Source organism: Sinohyriopsis cumingii, chromosome 3, assembly GCF_028554795.1.
Source record: "Sinohyriopsis cumingii isolate HCF-2022 chromosome 3, ASM2855479v2, whole genome shotgun sequence".
Classification (NCBI taxonomy): Eukaryota; Metazoa; Mollusca; class Bivalvia; order Unionida; family Unionidae; genus Sinohyriopsis; species Sinohyriopsis cumingii.
In genome coordinates, this window is record NC_142963.1 from 120,319,168 (window position 1) to 120,339,841 (window position 20,674).

The following is a 20,674-nucleotide window of genomic DNA, read 5'->3' on the forward strand; positions in this document are numbered from 1 at the left end:
CAATTTAATACAATTATCCACTCTAGTGCCCTATGTCCTGTCACGTGAATGAACTCGCAGGTGATTGCAGCCGTTAGTTTTTCACTCCTTTCATAATGGTTTTCTGGTAATGAACCGTTAAAGTCTGGAAAACCTCAGAAGTCGCAAGGACCTAAATACTGGTGGGTGACTTAAAGTTTGAAAGCCAAGTTGTATAGTCTACAGTACAAACTTACATGTGTGTACGGGAACGTTTCGCTGGTACAAAATGAAGACATCCCTCAGTCTCGACAGTTCTAACGAATAACCCGACATAAACTATATATGTGGCTTGGTACTGTTCATTTAGTTACGTGTTCTATGAGACCATGTGGTTCATGTTATTCTTTGTTTGTTGAAAAACATAAATTATATTATATTCGACAGAAATTACTATTTCTTTTGAAGTAGATGACCTTAGTCTGCTTTTACTTGTATCATCTGCAACAGCCCATACCATCTTTAAAACCTTTCATTCATCTGCTAATTCCGGATTGAGCATGTCCTTTAGGCCCAAAAATATATTTCATGTCCGATTTTCCATAAAAGTTTATAATCGCTCACTGTTCGAAAACGGACACATCTGCAATTTGCCACCGTGTCTCCTTATATGATGTCGAAATGGACGAAGTCGCTTAGCACATGATGTTATCAGTTTCAGAATAACGTCACGTCCGATATTGGAACGTATTTACTTATAAACGGATAACGTTTCTGACACTGAGTTGCTTTGTTTAGAATATATTTCGTTTGTTCTATAGCGTTTACATCAACCCTCATGTGTGTGTCTGTGTGTGTATGTATGTGTATGTGTGTGTCTGTCTGTCTGTGTGTGAGTGAAATTGGGAAAAGATATTATTCAGTACAGCGAAGTAATGATCGGACTTGCGTTACAGAAAACAAATATTAACAATAGGGCATAACCTAAGATTTTAATACGTTAGGTATGGTGATGCTTTACTGTAGCAATCGCTTAAATAGGCAAACGTTAATATAATTTCGGTAAAACTATACAGTTTTTATTTCAAACTCTGATACATAATACAAGGGGTATTTCAAATGTTCTGAATACTTTGTTATAATCGCATTAACTAGCTAATGAATTTAATGTCACCTGATAGACAAAACAAGGTTATATAGAATGATTTCCTGGCACACGTGCAGCACACCGGCCACCTGCAGATATACACTTATACAATAGCATAGGCAAATGAGTAACTGGTCAAAGGAGAATCATTCTCCAACTGAGTAAAGAGCATACTGTGAAATTAGACTGCCCTTAAGGTACTCTCTGACTGTACCTCTGAAATTGACGAATAAGTACCAGCATAAATCCTTCATCATGACATACGTCATAACGGAGCACAGTATCTGAACTGTGCAGCATCCTCCATACAGTCTTGATTCAGCTTCCAAGTGAATTTGGGCTGAATCCCGTTATCAACGATCCGCTGAGATGCAGACGGTTTGTAAGCCGCGGTGTCGTTGAAAGTGCATTTTGAAAGTGTATGTACAAAAAGACCAAAGATATATACAAAATTGCATTTGCTAATTGCATAATCAGAATGAGAAAGTGCTGATGTGCATTGGGACTAGTTTGAGGGTAGGAAATGAAGAGATGTTTGCTAACACAAACAAATGCTTTGTTGTACAGCGCACCGATAATCAGAACTTTTAAAATACCCCTTGAATGTCATATGTACTCTTAGCATTACTTACTGTAGATGTTTTACTGATAGAGTTCTGGACTCAATTTGACTTTTACTGTTGTTGTTGTTGTAGAGTTTATCGCCATTTTAAGCACAATATAGGCTATACATGGCGGCCAGTATAACTGGTGGAAGAAGAACCCTGGACAATCCCGTGAAGAACCACCGATACACGAGAAGCTACTGGCAGGCTTTCTCATTTACCCACGTTAGCCGAGCATGAGACTCGAACCCACTCAGACAGAGGTGAAATGGCAGTGTTCCAGAACGGTGTGCGCTTTAGACCACTCGACCACTCGGTCACTTGGGGCCCCCGATTTGGCTTTTAATGTTTCAAATGTAATATACGTCGAAAATAAAATACTGAGATGAAACTACGACAACACAATGCAAACACGTTGCTCATGCAGGTGCAGGGCAGTTATAGGATTGATTCAGGTGCACAAAACAATTGGTGTTTGTCATTAAATATTGATAAATAATTCCATACATGAACTTCTTGAAAACAGGATATGAACGATTTGATACTGGTGTACAATGTCTAAATGTATCTGATCAATGATAAAGAAGTTCAAAAACAATCTCCAAGGTTTAGTAGCGTAAGCATTGGTCCTTCTGTCTCCTTCACAGACTGACCTGAAACCTTGGTCCTTCTGTCTCCTTCACAGACTGACCTGAAACCTTGGTCCTTCTGTCTCCTTCACAGACTGACCTGAAACCTTGGTCCTTCGGTCTCTTCCACAGACGGATCTAAAGCTACTTAGTTCAGTTGTATCTTTCCTTGATGTTCGATTATTTCGCTAAGAGCCTCTTTGCTCCTCGTGCGAATGTGCAACACTCTGACGAACAACATTGCTTCCCTTTAACTCAAAACGTCCGTATAATGTAAATGGTGATAACAGTCTGTATTTATAATACAAAGGTTAGAAATTGAATGTTTAAGGAATAAAAATGGCAAATATCAGACATACAAATGCATCAAGTAAGTAAAATGGCAAGAAAAAGTTGCACAATGAAACAAAATATTTCATTAAATAAAACATTCAAACACATACCTTAAAAAATACTATCTGAGTAGGTAAATTAAACAAATCGTTATTCTCTCAGTTTCCAAATTTACAACGAAATATTTTACTTACAAACTGGAGCATTCTAATGCATAAGTTGTACAATTATTTGTACCATTTAAAACATTAGGCTTCTCTTTTTCCCATCAGATGCTTTTAATTGGTTAGAAACGTAAAAACATGTCAATTTACAATTTTATTAAAGACGAGAAAAACATTATTCCTAGCAAGCAACCGGATTCAAGTGTTTGCCTTTTTCAAAAAAGTGAAACGAAATCTTTCAGTAAATTATTTCGCTATCTAACAGATCCCATATTCACAACGCACTGCAAAGAAAAAGGTATTGTTTTCTTTCAAGTGGCCTTCCTGCGAATTTCGTATTCGTTTTCAGACTCTCTACCCCGGTTTGCATTTAGACGCACAAACAATAACAATGCTTGTTTCATTGTATTTACTCACACTGCATTCAATTTCAATATTTCATGTAACTATTTAGATATAATTTAAGTAATGTAACAAGAAGACTCTTCAATATTATTTTCATTATGTCATTTTCTAAATCTTGCCCTTGTCAGATGTTATGTACTGTATGTATTTGAAATAATAGCTTTATTTTCTCAGGAAATGGCCATTGGGGTTGATATAATGCAATAAAGTTCATGTTAGAATGTGCACACCCATATCTTCAATAAATTCAAAGGCATTTATTATCAACGAAATTATTTGCTCAGAATTATGAAGCACGAGTTGTTTCAATTGTTGGTGTTCCCCCCCCCCCCTTTCTTCCCGCCGTCCAAAATGGCTAAAATCATCATGCACAGAGTTAGACAATGCATTCCATGTGTATGATTAGGGATATGGGAGTGTAGGAAGACGAATGATAAATGGGAAACATACAATATCACTGACGGTCTGGCCTCAGACTTTACATTTCTTACAGTCAAACTTGAACTTTGCAGTAAATTATATTATTCTATTTACTAAAGTTTGTTTTTTCAGTCAAAATCGTCACAAAATTCCTTAAAGATTTGCAATTACGTCTCAGTTGACTCTTTGTGTAAATATGTTCACTGTAGTGTTTTCATTTTACTCTTAAGGTGTTATGTCCAGCGAGATAAAATATATGTAACCATTCTAAAACGATTAGTTACTTATCACCAGCAAACTTGAAGAATTTGTCGGGACTTTTTTCTCAAACCTTTAACGTTAGAAATATCGTGACGCTATTTTCGTAAGGTAATTAAATTCGTTGATTTTAGATGGATTTAAGCTAAGCTGTTACTTAGCAAAATTAACCGTGGTTCCCCGTTTCATATTAAATTTTTAAAAAAGAAAACATCGATATTGGCTGCATCAGGATTCATTAATATACCCTCAATTTCATCACAATACACTAAATTGCTGATTTACATGTTAACTAGTTCGTAAGAAACATACTGATTAAGCCTCGTTTGGCATCTCATTTCAAAACACATAATGCCACCCTAGTTGACAGCAGTTATAGTTCGATTTTATCCTATATAACTACATATATTTAAACAAAAATGTTTTACTATTTTCGATGCCCACAGCTAGCCGCATCCATTATCTGTTTTAGTTTCGGATTTGTCCTATGGAAGAATTAAGTCGGTCAGTGCTGTCCAACCTTTTGGACACCATGGGCTACTGAAAAATATTTTTCTTGAAGCTGAGGTCCGCAGCAGAAAACTGAAAAGCAACGACAATATAGCTGCTCGAGCTCTGGCGGGCCATTTAAAATCATGCGGCCTGTGGGCCACGGGTTGGACAGCACTGCAGTAGGTGATTATCCACGAAACATTATACTATTAAACTACAGTTTATCTACATTGCTTGTATCTACTCTATTACTTTAGCCTTCAATTTGGTAAGATATTTTTCTTATTTCCTCTCCTATCATTTTACTTTTAAGGCTGTTATTTTAAATAAACAGTTGCTTCTTAAATTATTTTTAGCATAGAAACAAAACGTTAGTACTTCATTTTGGGATCTAATAGATCAGAACGAAATTCTGGATTCTATTCGGTAACAGTTTAAATGTATGGAATGATTTTGTTCTTTAATCTCTGGACTTCTTCTTGTAAGATTAGTTTTTGTACATTTTTCATTACTGATTTGATATTTTTAAGAGCTATGATCACTGTCGTATAAGACCTCATAAAGGAAAGTCTTCCTTTTCATGTACAGAGGCACGCGCACCACCTATTAATGTGAGTTAACTTGCCAATATTACATCTATTACCTCTATTTTCGTTAATGTTTTTGTCAATGGGCTGACTTTTAATGCAGAAGCATGATTTTTAATGTCTCAAATGTCGCGGGAAAGACTATGCTTCTTATAAAAAGATAGCCAACATACGTTTGACAGTAATCCGAATATATTCCGATGAAACGTGATATTTCTTTTCCATTCAAGCTGAAACTAAGACAAAACTGAAATACAAATGTTTACATATTCCGAGTATTTATGAGCAAGATTATGTACGTTCAAAGGTATGTCTTCCCTGTACGTAATAGAAGTTTCTGAAACAGTTCCACAAACACTCTACCGCTTGAGTTGCATCGGCTCATCCTCCTCTGCCATTTTGTTCTCCATACCTGAGATATCTGGCTTCCGCTTGTGAGAAAGAAACAGGAATACGAGGCCTGCCGCCACGTAAAAAACAAACACAATCCATGAAATGACGAAAGAGTAGCCGTACCAATGAACAGCAGCTTTTGGTATGCGCCCCGGGAGATTGTCGGTAGCATACTCTGTTGTCCGGATGAACACTTCATTGGTAACGATTACGCAGGCAGCTGAAGAAATACAAGAAGAATTCATATAAACCTTTAGGCATAAGAGATGTCATGGAATGGAATTTATTCAAAACTGTCAGTAAGGCATACAAAATGTATGTATGTATGTATGTATGTATGTATGTATGTATGTATGTATGACGCTGACTTGTTTGAATCTGCATTAGCTCGTACGTGTTTTCTTTCTTTTTATATTGTATGCGCTTCAGCTGTAGATAATTTTAATGTTAAATGCTTCTGTACTCAGATACCATTCTCTTAATTAGCTGTTTCCTTCTACAATAGGTACTCAGAATTAGCCTTTGAATCCCTACTTTCCATAAACATCTACAATTCCGTACTATGGTCCGACGATGCTACACAAAGAACCAGAAAGGAAACACATTTTTTTTCCACGAATTTCTTTAGCCAAACGTCTCTGAACACATGTTGAAAATATTATCAAAACCTTAAGTAAAGGCGGTTCTTGCACTTAAAATACTTTCAATCCACCTTAATGATAAATAAATGTAAACAAAGTGCAACGCATCAATCTTAGGCATGCATTCGTTAGGTTTAACGGCTTGTTTGTTTTGAATATGAGATACGGCGATGAAATAATTGCCAATATAATCCCGAAACTTCTTTTACTGTTCATGTTTCTTGAAGAGCCAAATTAATGTGTTTCAAAATAAGGTTCCTAACTAAAATTTGCTGTGTTGTATTGTGATTAAATCCGAATTCAATGCACTGATCTTTAGAAGAATTCATATGGTGCATAAACTTTCAATATTTAAAGTCTTAGAAAACCTAAAATATTACTCGAGACGTCCTAAACGCTGAGATCATTGGCATCTTGGATTCTTCGTCGGGATTCGAACGTGAAATCAGTAGAACATTTTGTTATTAGGACTACTAAAATTGTATTCTTGGATTCTTCTTAGATCATTTTTGGATTTGATTCTATAAAACCATAAGTTCATATTTTTTTCATTTTTACAGAACTTTTTCAGGGAAATAAATTATTGTATATTTGTGAAATCTTGTTGTTTTCACTCTTTCTTGTGTTACTGTTTATTCGAGCTTAAACAGATGCCATAAGACGTTGGGGCTCGTCCGGAATAATGTTGAATTATGGATAAAATCTTTCAGAAAACTTTGTTTTTTGAAATTTGAATTCCTCTAGTTTTTAAAATCTTAGTGAATTCGGCAAACTTTTTCTAAATTGTCATCAAAAGTAAAATCTTTCTTTCAAATCCTACCCAGGTACAATTATATCTTTTCAAGAACGATGATTTGATTCAACTTGCCAGAAAATACGATCTTTCTGAAGTAAATGCTTCCTTAACGAAACAGAACATAAGAAATATTTTGGTTCATAATTCGGTAAAAAGAATGTTTTGGATAAAAGTGATCTGGTTTCAGTCAGTAAGTGTGTATCAGACTGTGACATAAAAATGAAGGAATTAGAATTAAAATACAAGATGGAATTGGAGTTGAGGAAGCTGAAGCTTCAGAAAGATAAAGAAAAACAAATGCAAATGCAGTTGCAATTGAAAAAAAAGAAAAAGAACAAATGAAATTGGAGAAAGAGAAAGAACAAATGAAATTGGAGACAGAAACAAAACAAACGTTATTACAAAAAAAACAACAAAGTTACACTTTAAGAAAGAGGACAGAGAGAGAGGAAAGAGAGAAAGACAAACAAATGCATTTGCAAGCAGAAGAAAAAGAGAAAGAAAGGCAAATGCAGTTACAAGAAAAACAAATGTAATTAGATAAGGAGGAAAGAGAAAAAAAGAGGGAATACCAATGTAGAATGAAAGAAATGGAACTGGCAAGTGAAAAGCACATTCATACTTTAAATCCAAATTTAAGTTTTGATGTTGCAAAGAATATTAGATTAACACCCCCTTTCAGAGAAAAAGAAGTAGACAACTATTTTACTCGTTTAGAAACAGTTACTGAAAATTTGAAATGGCCAAGGGAGCATTGGACTCAGTTTTTATAATGTGTACTCACTGACAAGGCTAGTGATATTTGCAATTCACTGTCAGTTCATCAAGGTGGTAACTATGATGTGGTTAAAGAATGCATCCTAAGGGGGTTATAAGTTAGTCCCTGAACCGTATCGGCAAAAATTCAGAAACTATAGAAAAGAAGCTGGACAGACTCATGTCGAATTTGCTAAAGAAAAAGAGCAGTTATTTGATAAATCGTGCTTAGCCAAGAATGTTGAACGCAATTATGAAAATCTCAAAAAACTTGTATTACTTAAAGATTTCAAAAACTGTGTCCATAGTGACATTAAGTCTTATTTTGATGAACATCAGATTGAAACGTTAGAAAATGCTGCTCGAGTGGCTGATGAGTATTCTTTAACTCATAAAGTTCCTTTTGTAAATAAGACTTATACAAGCCCTTCTAAAACTTACACTGCACAACTTCCAAAAATCAAACTTCAGAGAAGCGTGATTGAATATCATTGTCTCTTCCTATGCGTACCTATTTCAAGAAAAAAGGACACATTATTTCTGACTGCTACAAATTGAAAAATAGGTGTCAGAATCAAGACAGACCTATTTCAAATGCCCTTATTTCTAAGAGGTCAGTGTCACGGTCATGTATTGAATGCAATACATTTGTTGGGTCTAATAAACCCCAGTCTGATTTGATTATGGAGAATTATGAACAATTCATATTGAAGGGTTCTAAATCACTCTTGGGTGATTCGGCCAATAGAAACCCTATTAAAATATTAAGAGACACAGAAGCTTCTCAGAGTCTTTTATTGTCTGGTACTTTGCCATTATCTGATAAGTCTTCTAATGAGAGTGTTCTTATGCAGGGAGTAGAGTGCGGCTTTGATAATGTTCCTCTCCATTGTGTAAATTTGTCATCATACTATTATTCAGGGCAGGTGACAGTCGGAACTGTCTCTGTTTTAGCCGTTGAGGGAATTCATTTATTACTAGGCAACCACCTAGCTGGAGACAAAGTTGTGGTTAATCAGCTTGTAACTAACAAGCCTTGCTTGGATCAAAAAGTCGGTCCAATTGAAAAAGAATTCCATGATGTACTTCCAGCTTGTGCAGTAACCAGAGCTATGGCAAAGAAAGCTCTTGAGAATGATGTTGATAAGGAAAGTATTCTTGTGGCTGACACAAGTATTGGTCAGGCTTTTGATGAGGTCACTTTCACTCCTTGTTTGGATCAATCAGAAGGGTATTGATCAAAGTAATCCTCTTTTAACGACTCGTTCTCTTGATCACTTGTCGACGAACAAGAAAAAGATCATGAGATCTCCTATTTGCTTGAGAAGGCCATTAGTGACTCTGAAGTTACTGAAGTTCCTGTCTATTATTTCATTAAAAATGGAATTCGTATGAGAAAATGGTGTCCTCCCGAGGTACCTGCCGATGACTAATGGTCAGTGAACTATCAAATTGTAGTTGCAAAACCTTTAAAGAAAGGAAATACTTAGCCTGGCCCGTGAAACTCCATTGGCTGGTCATTTAGGGATCAATAAAACTTATCACAAGGTCTTAACTCACTTCTATTGGCCAAAAATCAAAAGTGATATTGGTAAATACTGTCACACCTGTCAAATGGTAGGAATAACAAAATCAGAAAATTCCCAAGGCTCATCTACATATTCCTGCCTTTGACGAACCATTCAGTAGAGTTATGGTAGATTGTGTTGGTCCCTGACATAAGACCAAGTCAGGTAACCAATACCTGTTGACCATTATGTGTGCGTCAACAAGGTTTCCAGAGGCAATTCCCTTTAGGAATATAAATCTAAAATGATAGTAAAAGCTTTGATAAAGTCTTTTACTCAGTTTGGCCTTCCGACTCTGTCCTATCGGGTCAAGGATAAAAATTTAGGTCTGGAACTTTCCATTGTATTCTGCTTGAATTTGTTATTCAGCAATTCAAGTCAGAAGTGAAATTACGGTTTGACAGAACTACAATGGAGAGAACTTTTGAGTTTTGTAATAATGGTGTTTTGTTTCTCTTGCTCATTCTTCAAATTTGTCTTCAGTTTATATATTTCGGCCCTTGAACAGTTAAGAAGAAAATGAATAAGTTACATTATAATATTGGTGCTTGTGGGGTCTAAATAAATTATAGGAGTACCAGTATATTGAAAGAGATAGCCCGGTTAAACATGCAATTAATTTAGTTGTACCTGTCCCACTCAGTGAAGATTTAAGTGAAGGAATATCATCGGATTCTACGGACATTGGAGTAGTAGATCTTCGGAATTCATAAATTATGAAAGATCTGGACCAGAAACTTTCACATTTGCAAGGGCAAGAATGAAATGAACTTAAACAGTTATTATGTGAATATGCGCACTTATTTCCAGATGTTCCTACAAGGACAAACATAATTTGCCCTGACGTTGAAATTGTAAATTCCAAACATGTCAAACAACACCCATACAGGATGAACACTCTCAAACAGGAACACTTGAAAAAAGAAATTCAATATTTGCTGGATAATGATTTTATAGAGTTCAGTAAAAGTGACTTAAGTTCACCATGCATACTTATTCCTAAACCAGATAAATCTTTCCGTATGTGTACTGATTATATGAAGGTGAATAGTGTGACAAACATAGATTCATTTCCAGTACTAAGAATCGATGACTGTATTGATAAGATCGTGAATGCCAAGTATGTCACCAAATTTGGCCTTCTAAAAGAATTTTGGCAGCTTCCACTAACGGAAAAAAAGAAAATTTCGGCATTTGTGATTCCAGATGGACTTTACCAATATAAAGTAATGCCGTTTGGGATAAAAGGATCGCCAAGTACATTTCAACCCCTCGTGACTATGATTAATTCTGGTCTAGACAAGTGTGATGCTTACATCGATGCTGTCATCATCAACAACGACACCTGGAAAGAACATTTAGCAACAATTCGGAAATTCTTTGACAGACTCACTGATGCATGTTTGACAATTTATTTATCTAAAATTGAGTTCTGTCGTGCAAGTGCAACTTTCCTAGGACACATGGTAGGATATGGACAAGGTAAACCTATAGATGCTAAGGTCAAGGCTATCTCTGAGTTTCCCGCGCCTGTATATAAAATGCAAGTGATGCGATTTTTAGGTATGGCCGGATACAATCGAAAATTTTGTTCCAATTTTTATATAATTGCTGAACCACTGACAAATTTATTATGAAAAACAAGTTCCTTTGGACTGAAAAATGTCGGGAGGCTTTTGACAAGTTTAAAGCCATACTTAAAAGCGCGCCAGTTCCTCCAGCTCTATATTGCAGCTAATCTTTTAAACTGTCTATTGATGCAAGTGATGTTGGCGTAGGAGCAGTTTTGATTCAAGAAGATGAATGCGGTATTGATTATCCAGTGTGCTATTTTTCCAAGAAATTAAATAAGCACCAAAGGAATTATTCAACAATCGAGAAGGAATGTTTGGCTTTGATATTGGCATTACAACATTTTGAAGTTTACCTTAGTTCAGCTCCTTCTTCGATTGTTCTATTTAGTGACCATAACCCCCTTACTTTTATCGGCAAGATGAAAAATAAAAATCAAAGACTATTAAGGTAGATTTATTTTGTTACAGGAATATAATCTTGACATCAGACACACCAAGAGGACCTATAATTTAATAGCAGACGCACTTTCCCGTGTATAACAATATATTATTTCATGTACACTGTGTAATTTATATAGTTCTTTTATAATTAGTCTGTGGTAAAAAGAAAGCTTTATGCATACGTTTTTCTTTTTTGTTATGGGGGAGTGTTATGCATATTTGATTTAATTATATCTGATTTAGTATATATTTATTTAAATTTATTTGTTTGTCAGTTTTATTCTTCATTACATGACATTGTAATGTAAATTTATTCACTAGAGATGATACATGTTTTAGAAAACAATTTGAAGTTAGTTTATAAACACCAGGTGTTGATCTAAATCCTCACCTTGTTTCAGAATTTGTAGCAACCTTCGTAAACAAGTTCTATTTATTTTAAAATGATTGGTTGTTTCCAAGGTCATGATGGGACTTTGTCTTTAGGATATAAACAATTTTTTTATATATATTATTTCTTAGAGTAAAAATTATTGGTTTTCATCAGGGTCACACTCGGTAAACATGATCTAACACGTACCTGCTTCAATAAACTTCCAGAAGATGATCACGTGACCCTTATTTACGTTTTAGAAAGACCGTATAACGTATGTTTTCGAGAATTAATCTCATTAGGGGCTGGGCTGTTAAACTGTTAGTTGTATGTTGTGCTTCTTTGGAGTTATTTCAAATTACTTGGTTTGGAGTTATTTCATATTACTTGGATTCAAAAGAATAAGTTCTGTTATTTTTCTGGAAAATAAGTGTAATATTGTGGAACAAGAACATCTTTTTAAAAATAAAAAATTATTCAGCTATCGAAACCGGAGTGATAATTCTTGTTTCTACAAGGAACTGTAGACTTCAACACCACCGATTGCAGCATACGTCATTGTCTTCCATCTTGGATTCTTCGTCGGGATTCGAACGTGAAATCAGTAGAACATTTTCTTATTAGGACAATTAAAAAATTTTTCCTGGATTATTCTTGGATTATTTTTGGATTTGATTCTATAAAAAACGTAGGTTCATATTTTTTAACTTTTACAGAATTTATCCAGGGAAATAATTTGTTGTATATTTTTCAAAGCTTGTTTTCACTCTTTCTTGTGTTACTGTTTATTCGAGCCTAAACAAGTGACATAAGAGCTAATTTATACAAGAAGCTACTATCGGAAGTAAGATCTAGACGTTGATAAAATAATGGCGTTTTAACAGTGCATGCTTGTAAGAAAAGCTGGTAAAACTAAAATATTCAGATCAATGTATCTGCAAGAAGGACTGGATGAGTGAATATATCATACAGAGACCCTACCATATGTTTTTATATTTTTTTATCATAGAGATTTCTGTACACCTCTGGAGATGTGGTATAACATTTGATGGTACACTCATCTGTTACAAATTCCAGCAACACCGAATATCTTTAAAATTTAGTTCAAAGGCGCTCTTTGACGATGGAACATATTTTCCATGGCCTTTGAAACCGTAACGACGCATATGCACTTCAGTAATCGTGGAGTTGATTATATCTCGATCGCCAGATTAAAATATTAAAATTCATCAATGACAGGAATGTATTTTACTTTATGGCTGGCTACTCGTAAATTTAAGCTTTTATTATTTACGACCGCTCCGGTGGCATAATGGTTAGAGCGTCCGTCTCGGATGCGGGAGGTCGTGGGTTTGAATTACAGGCCGAGTCATACCAAATACTTATAAAAATGATACTGATAGCTGCCTCGCTTGGAGGTCGGCATTAAGAGGTTAGTGGTAGGACTGGTCGACCTGGTGTCAAGATAATGTGACTGTGTGGGACATCATGCTACATGTCTGCGGCATGATGCCCTAGTGCTAGACATCACAATAAAGTGCCACACGGCAGACATAGTAACGATATGACTAAAAAATTTTAAAAACTACGTTAAAAAATTCAAATCACACACACACACACACACACACACACACTTATATTTATGAAGACTAACATTTTGCGCTGAAGGTGTTAACCAAAAGTCTATTAAACACACCTCAATACAATGAAAATTATTAGTTTTATGTATTATATTTATTATTATTTATTATTATATTTTCATTTTGAATTTGCTTCCTTAAATGTAATAAACTTCCGTTAACGCGATAAATTGTTTCATTTGCGATTGTTACGATAATGGCAATTTAATACACCAACGGGTTGAAGATTTCTTTAAATGCAATCAACTTCCATAAATGTAATAAAGTTCCATAAATGCAAATAAACTTCCATAAATGCAATACACTGCATTACATTGACATTTTTTACATTTATGAGAATTTATTGCTATACTTAATTATAACATTCCCGTAAATGTAAAAGCGTTTTCAAGATCTTTCTTTGAAAGTAATACATCCCGTAAGTCTAATGAATTATACTAACATCAATTATAATTATGTTATACTCATAAATGTAATGAACTCGCGTAAACAAGATGTATTGCATTGGCAGTTAGTATAATTACGGAAGCTAGTTATATATTTCATGTTACGATAAACTGTTGATAGCCAAATGGATACATTTGCAGAAACCGCACTGCACCACGTATCCTTGCGGTTTTATTCAAAGTTCACTAATGTCAGCCACTTTGAAGGTATCCTTACTTATAAAAACAAACAACCCTTCCGAATGATCTGTAGTTGAAGACTAATGTCATTGCCCCCATCTTATCCCAAAACATGAAATTTGTGAATTTGAAAATAAAAGCACCTTGCTTCTTCCATGTAATGTCAAGACTTTTGTATTTCCTACATGCATCTCAGTGTAATAAAATGCTGCAAAAAAAGCGCATTTAACTATTTTTTTATATTTACTGTGTAAACGCGAATACACCATGCAGTTTTCCCTACAGATAAAATTTTCATAAAGATAGCATTCATAACCGTTCATTATCTATAGCAAACTTATTGTATAGATCATCTTTTTAATGGGGGAAATTGCACATAATTCCTTTAGAATGTACGTTTGATACAACGTTAGGAGATTTTAAATGTACATTTATCATAAGAATTATAGCTACAAATAACACATAAATGTAAGCAAGCTGTGAGTTATGCGATATGAAAGAAGAAAGTCTTTTAATTTATTTGGGGAATGTAGATATGTTCAAGATTTGTATTTCGAAATTGCGTGATATTCTGAGCCAACAGAATATAACATTAAATTAAAATTAGTTTAATATATATATATATATATATATATATATATATATATATATATATATATATATATATATATATATATATATATATATGCCTACGATTCAATATTTGCTTTGTGGATGCTACCTTTTGCACAATAACAAAAACCCAACCTCCCACTCCCACCCCCAAAATAAAACAAACAAAAAACAAAACATTTCCTCAGTATTTACAAAAACGAGGCGTAAAGTAGTCATTCAACATAAAACGAAAGGACACGGTTAGCGCCTTTCTAACGTACATTCTGTTGCTGAGAAGGTATTTTTAGCATAGGGTAACACACTCTGGTCTACATGATATGGTAGTTTCAACACAGGGTAAAACACTATGATCCACATTATATGGTATTTCCAGCATCGGATAACACACTCTCGTCTACATACAATTGAAATTATCGTTCAAAGAATATGGAAAGAAACTCTATGATATGAATTTTTCACGCAGTGGTGTACATATGTCGCACAGTTAGTTTACCCATGTGAGAAAAGCATGTGATTCGCCAACCCTATACGAGTACACTCACTGACGCTATATGCATTCTATGTAATAAACGTCTACAATTTTTCCGGCACCTGTATTGCTGAAAGAAACATTTTTCAGGGCTATAAACAGCGATTCGATTTTGCTGAACAGACCTGTCTTAGTTCTGTTTTCTTTTCATTTGCATCAGACTTGGCTGTAACTGTATATTAATTTATTCACAGGCATATAGTCTGCGTACAGGATACATTGGGATCATATGACTGTCATAATCTAGTTCAAGGATAGCAATGTGACTGTGGCAACAAAACTCGGCATGCTAAAAAGTACAGAAGAAACGAAAGAAAGAAACAACGAATGCACTTCATTTAAAAGCTTTCCAAAATCAAGAAAATATATAAATCCATGTGCAGGGAAAATGTGCAAACCAAAACAAAGGTAATTTTACCTGTCATGATATGAAGTAATGCAGTTAGGCGTTTGATGATATATCTCGGCCTCCTGATGGTATAAAACGCAAATAAGTGTACCAAGGCCATCAGACACAAGCCGATTATACTAAATGCACATCCTGTTCGCATGTAATCTGTAAAGAAAGCAAAGAACAGTCTACATAAATAAATAAATTAGGGTAAAGTTGATAAATGTTCATTATTGGATGCGACAAGCAAATTCAATAGCCAAAGTATTATTAATACAACCAATAATAATAACGAGAAGATGCAATTTATGTTAAATAATATATAAATGATACACAATGCCTAGTTAATAATTCATTCTGCAATAAAAGATTTCAAAATGCAAACAATTTCCGCCATAGTATGCAACACGAAAAAGAAAACTATCCTGTCGAAGTGAAATGAACAGAAACGCAAAATAAAGTTACATTACACATACTGGGATGCGTAAGTAGTATAGATGTGTTATTCTGGATCAATCAACCAGTTTAAACATGTTGAAACAGGTTTAATACAGTCATTTTGTAAATTTAAAATACGGTGTGCTTGTATTAGAACATTACCTGGGTACTTATACCATGTACATATGCAGACAAAATCCCCAAATTCCGTGACCACTAATATCTATTTTCATTAATTACATTATGAAATCCAGTAAGGGAGATATTATTTCAATATATTGCATTCGTAGATTAGAACATAAAAAGCATCCAGTAAACAAATACTATGGAGTCTACTAGAATTTTATAGGCATATAACATAGTGCTTTTAGGTTCTGGCAACCGGCCAGGACAGCCGGCAAAACGTTTTGAATGTGTCCTATGAATGATGTCTGCAGCAAGGCTATACAATCTTGTGTTTGAGAGTCCTTCACTAACCTAGGCAGCATTATCAACCAGAAGGGTGACACAGACGCAGACGTTAAGGCAAGGATCGGAAAGGCGAGAGCAGCTTTCATACAGCTCAAGCATATCTGGAGCTCCAAAGAAATTTCCTTCACTACCAAGATCAGACTGTTCAATTCTATCGCGAAGTCAGCCTTACTGTATCGAACAGAGATCTCAAGCACCACCAGGTCGACCTAAAGAGAGTTCAGAACTTCACCAACAGCTGCCTAAGAAGAATTCTCCAGATCCGCTGGCCAGACACCATCAGCAACGCCAACCTGTGGCAGAGAACCTCCCAGCTTCTGGTAGAGGACGAGATCAAGAAGAAGAGGTGGGATTGGATAGGACACACCCTACGTAAGCCGCCAAGCAACATTGCCAGACAGGCATTGAGGTGGAACCCTCAAGGCAAGCGGAGAAGGGGCCGACCAAGAAACACCTGGCGACGTGACCTTGAGGCGGACATCATTAAGCTGGGTCACAGATGGAGTCAGCTTTAGAGGATGGCACAGGACAGACGTCTCTGGCGATCTTTTGTGGGTGGCCTATACCCCGGCAGTGGTGACGGGAAAAACTGACTAGGTAATGATACCATACAAAATACGTGGCAAAGCCTTATTGACAGGGCGTTACACAAAATCACAGAGGAGGAGAGGTATTCATCGGACTGTTGGTGAAGTAAAGTGATCATCCGATAAGCATCCGGTCACTAGGTGTATACTTTTGCACACTGAATAAAATGCATTATGCCAAACATCAAAGTTTAAAATGTTAAATGATATAATGATGAAATATATTTTCTGTTTTACATCACTATGTCTAAAGACATATTTGGATATCTCTGAAAATTACTAGTTGAACTGATATTGAAATGCCCTTAAAGAAACAAACTTGTGAAGTACATTTAACATTTGTATTTAAATAAATCAAAATCGTTCAATATTGATATTCTGTAGACTTATATAATTATAAACACCCACACACACATGTGTGTGTGTGTGTGTGCTTAAATAAATCAAAAGACTTAAATCACTGATCAAACAATATCAGAGTTATCAAAAAAATTACAGCAATCTTTCACACCTTTTCAAATAGAATGTAACATAAATGTAGGAACATGCAAACTTTAAACAGGATCATAACGAAAAGTTATATACATTCATTTAATATAAATCTGAACGAATATCGATTATGCATTGGTAACAATACAATTTAAAGACATTTAACCATATTTAAAAAAGATCATCTGTAGAAAAATATATAATTTAGCTCTTTGAAAGTTCAGTCTAACTTAACTATCAGGCATATAAAGAGATAAGGTCATACGGAGACCAAGATGAGTAAAGAATTTTTTTATCTCAGAAGAAGGCCTCTAAATATATCGATACGAAAATAAATGGATAATGCCATTAGATATTGAATCGAACATTTCCATGCCAAAGTTGAACAGGAAATGGAAAAAAAAAAAAACAAGACGAAAATTTCTTACATAGCTTTGTTTCCATGGGTTAAAATATAAGACACATACATAAATAGTATGCATGGTTGGTGTCTTTCGATCCTCTGAAATCTCTGTTAATTACACCAGATGCTCTTGCGGACGGAAATCAAAATACTACTTAGATTGATACCAATCATACTTTAAACAATATCATATAGAATATGATGATATTAAATTAATTAACAAAATGAATTTTGATATATCTGTAAATGTGTACGAACCATTGGAAGGGGAGAAAGTGGCATGGATGTCCATGACGCGGAAGCTAGTGCACCTGAAACCTGAGAGAAACTACATAATTCCTGTTTGAATTGCTGAATCACTTTCGCTTTTGTTGGTGTTAACGGCGCTTTAAGACATTATAAGCCAATAAAATGCATTGGAAATTAGAGGTAACATCATTTTCCTAGAACACACCGATGTAGCAGACACGGAGCTGTAGAAAATGCCGAAACAGATAGACAGATGAGTGTTGACGTGTTAATTTACGTTTCAATGTAGTGGTATGAAATATTATTCAGCTGGATGGTGGTATTTAGGTCGATTAAACAAGTTTTCAAAATTGTTGTCATTTAGTTAAACCCACACTAGAACGAAGATACTTTCGTACAAATAAATGCTCAATTCCATTATAAGCCAGACAAATATTTGAAAACAGAAGAATAGTTTACAACGTAGATAACTCTTTACAAAGAATGCGCAAAGAAGACATAGTTGTAAAATGTGAAATTTATTTACACCAATCAACAGATAAGTATTTTTATCATGAGTTCAAAAGTGTTATCGTTTCACAGGTGCGAGTGACAGACGATCCTCACCAAAGGTGGATACGGAGTTTACAACACAATCGTGAACAAAACAAAGAGATAAACACATTCCATTAGATTTTTTGTCTCTCAATGAACCCACCATAGTCATAAACCGATAGCTAGTTTACAGATTCATATATTGTACTAAAATAGTTAACAATAAGTTAGTTAAGATTGCAAAAATTTTCCATGGATAAATAAGATAATAAATTAAATAGCAAAATATATGGTGTTGAAAGAGAAAGGCGAAAGTCATTTTAACTCAACGAACATGTTATATTTGATGAGGAAAATAACGGAAAACAAAGAGAAAGCAATCCCTAAATAGATAAATATAGAGGTTCCTCATGTATCTAGTGCATTCTGAATATGAGATATCACAAATACATACAAACGTCCTCCTAAGCCACATAAGCAAAACGATCAATAGGAATGAGTAAAACTTCGCACAGGACAACGAATAGAGATGCAAATAATTCGGCAAGGATTTCATGAATGACGCATAACTATATGCAAAGATTTCAATCCTTGAATGAAATAGCTTCTCCTTAGATGTAAACACTGCAGTCATTATTAAACGATTTGAACATATTGCATATTGAATAATACGTACCAACACATTAAAGACGCCATACAACATTAGGCAAGCAATCCGAGGGAGCTTGGCATTGGATCTGGCGCAAGAAAGAGGAACAATAGAAAAGCTAATCGGTTCCGTGCTGAGTATAATCAACTCTATCCGCGCACCCAAAACGCTGTACGAAAAAGGACCCCCTTCTGATGGTAGAACTAGTTACAGTGATTTACTATATTTAAATATTGCCATGTATGCAATCCACAGTGACTGCTTGAAAAGGCTAATTGGTAAGTGTGAACAGAATGGTGACATCCAAAAGACTAATGCTAGTCTGGAAAGTCCGGTGAACAGTGTATGGTGACCAAACAAGACAGATTACATTTTCTGGGAAGAAGAAACATACAACAGAGCTATGAATATATATGTTGTGAGATATCCCATAGGTCGTGTGAAAGCAGGGAAGGATATCTGAGAAAAAAATCTAGAAAATGGATGCAAACAGGCTTTAGCAATGGACAAGGAACCAGAAAAGAGACTCATCTACAGTCTGCAGTTGTGGCAAAATATGTAAAAATGAGAGGAGACATAACAATCACTGCACCAGGATACACACCACAGAGTCCAGACACTCCATTTGCAAGAAGACGAAAACGAGTTCAGAAATGAGAGGGGAGAATATAGATGTTTCGATGGGTATTCAGGGAAGAGCTGCAACAGCAAACTAGAGTATAAGCCAACTTCAACTAAGAGCGCAATGGCCTTTGAAATTAAACAAAATAGCATGGGGACAGTTTGACGAGGGCGTAGACCAACTATTGGGAAGTAACATGGGCAGGACGTTCTGACAAAAAGGTCGAAGCAAAGGCCACATCATCTACAGATTGGGAAACGATTGGTTTGGGATGGAAGAACAGAAGCAGAGAAATACTTTTCCAAAATGAAAACCGTAGACTTCATAGGATTGCAAACATAAGAACAGAGCTGCGTAGGATTAAAAGAAGGTCTTCACATTGCCGTCGATGTAAAGAAAAAGAGGCTGAGTAACCACAGAGATAACCCACGTGAACGACTGAAGATAATGAGACAAGCAGGGAATATCATACGAAACAGATGGGAAAGTATGCAAAAGAGAGCTCACTTCATCGCCAATGCTTTTGGTTTTCTCAAAACCGCCAGGAGACAAATAATCAACGAGACTTTAATATTCGAAAGAGGAGATTGCAAAATACTTGGTAAAACCCCACAGTGATCCAGATAGAGGGAAAGACTCTGGAGAGCAGCTCAGACTTTGAAACCCAGAAGAATCAATAGTTCCAAAGAACAATTCAGAACCAAAACTGCAAGAAGTGAAGGACATTATTAAAGATGCACGGCAGCATCAGCTCCTGAACAAAATGGTAACCCTTAAAAGATTCACAAAGTACTGTCCATGACTGACCAGAAGACTTTGGATGCTAATATAGGTCATACAGAGAAGATAGATGAAAGTTAACATACAGCATACTTGGCTGCTTGCAGAGGG

At 35.3% G+C, this 20,674-nt stretch overlaps 1 protein-coding gene across 3 annotated transcripts in view; it reads right to left on the reverse strand.

Moving 5' to 3' along the window:
• Positions 1-936: 936 nt before the first annotated feature.
• Positions 937-20,674, reverse strand: part of LOC149803698 (voltage-dependent calcium channel gamma-7 subunit-like) — a 173,032-nt gene continuing 153,294 nt past the window's right edge. For 2 of the 3 annotated variants that reach the window (XM_089953486.1, XM_089953485.1), the window contains 2 exons: positions 15,369-15,506; positions 937-5,611 (listed from right to left, as the gene is read on the reverse strand). In XM_089953486.1, coding sequence (XP_089809612.1) covers positions 5,358-5,611; positions 15,369-15,506 — 392 coding nt within the window. In that variant the 3' untranslated portion in view covers positions 937-5,357. The remainder of the gene's footprint in view (positions 5,612-15,368; positions 15,507-20,674) is intronic. The other variant, XR_016420248.1, reaches the window with a different exon arrangement.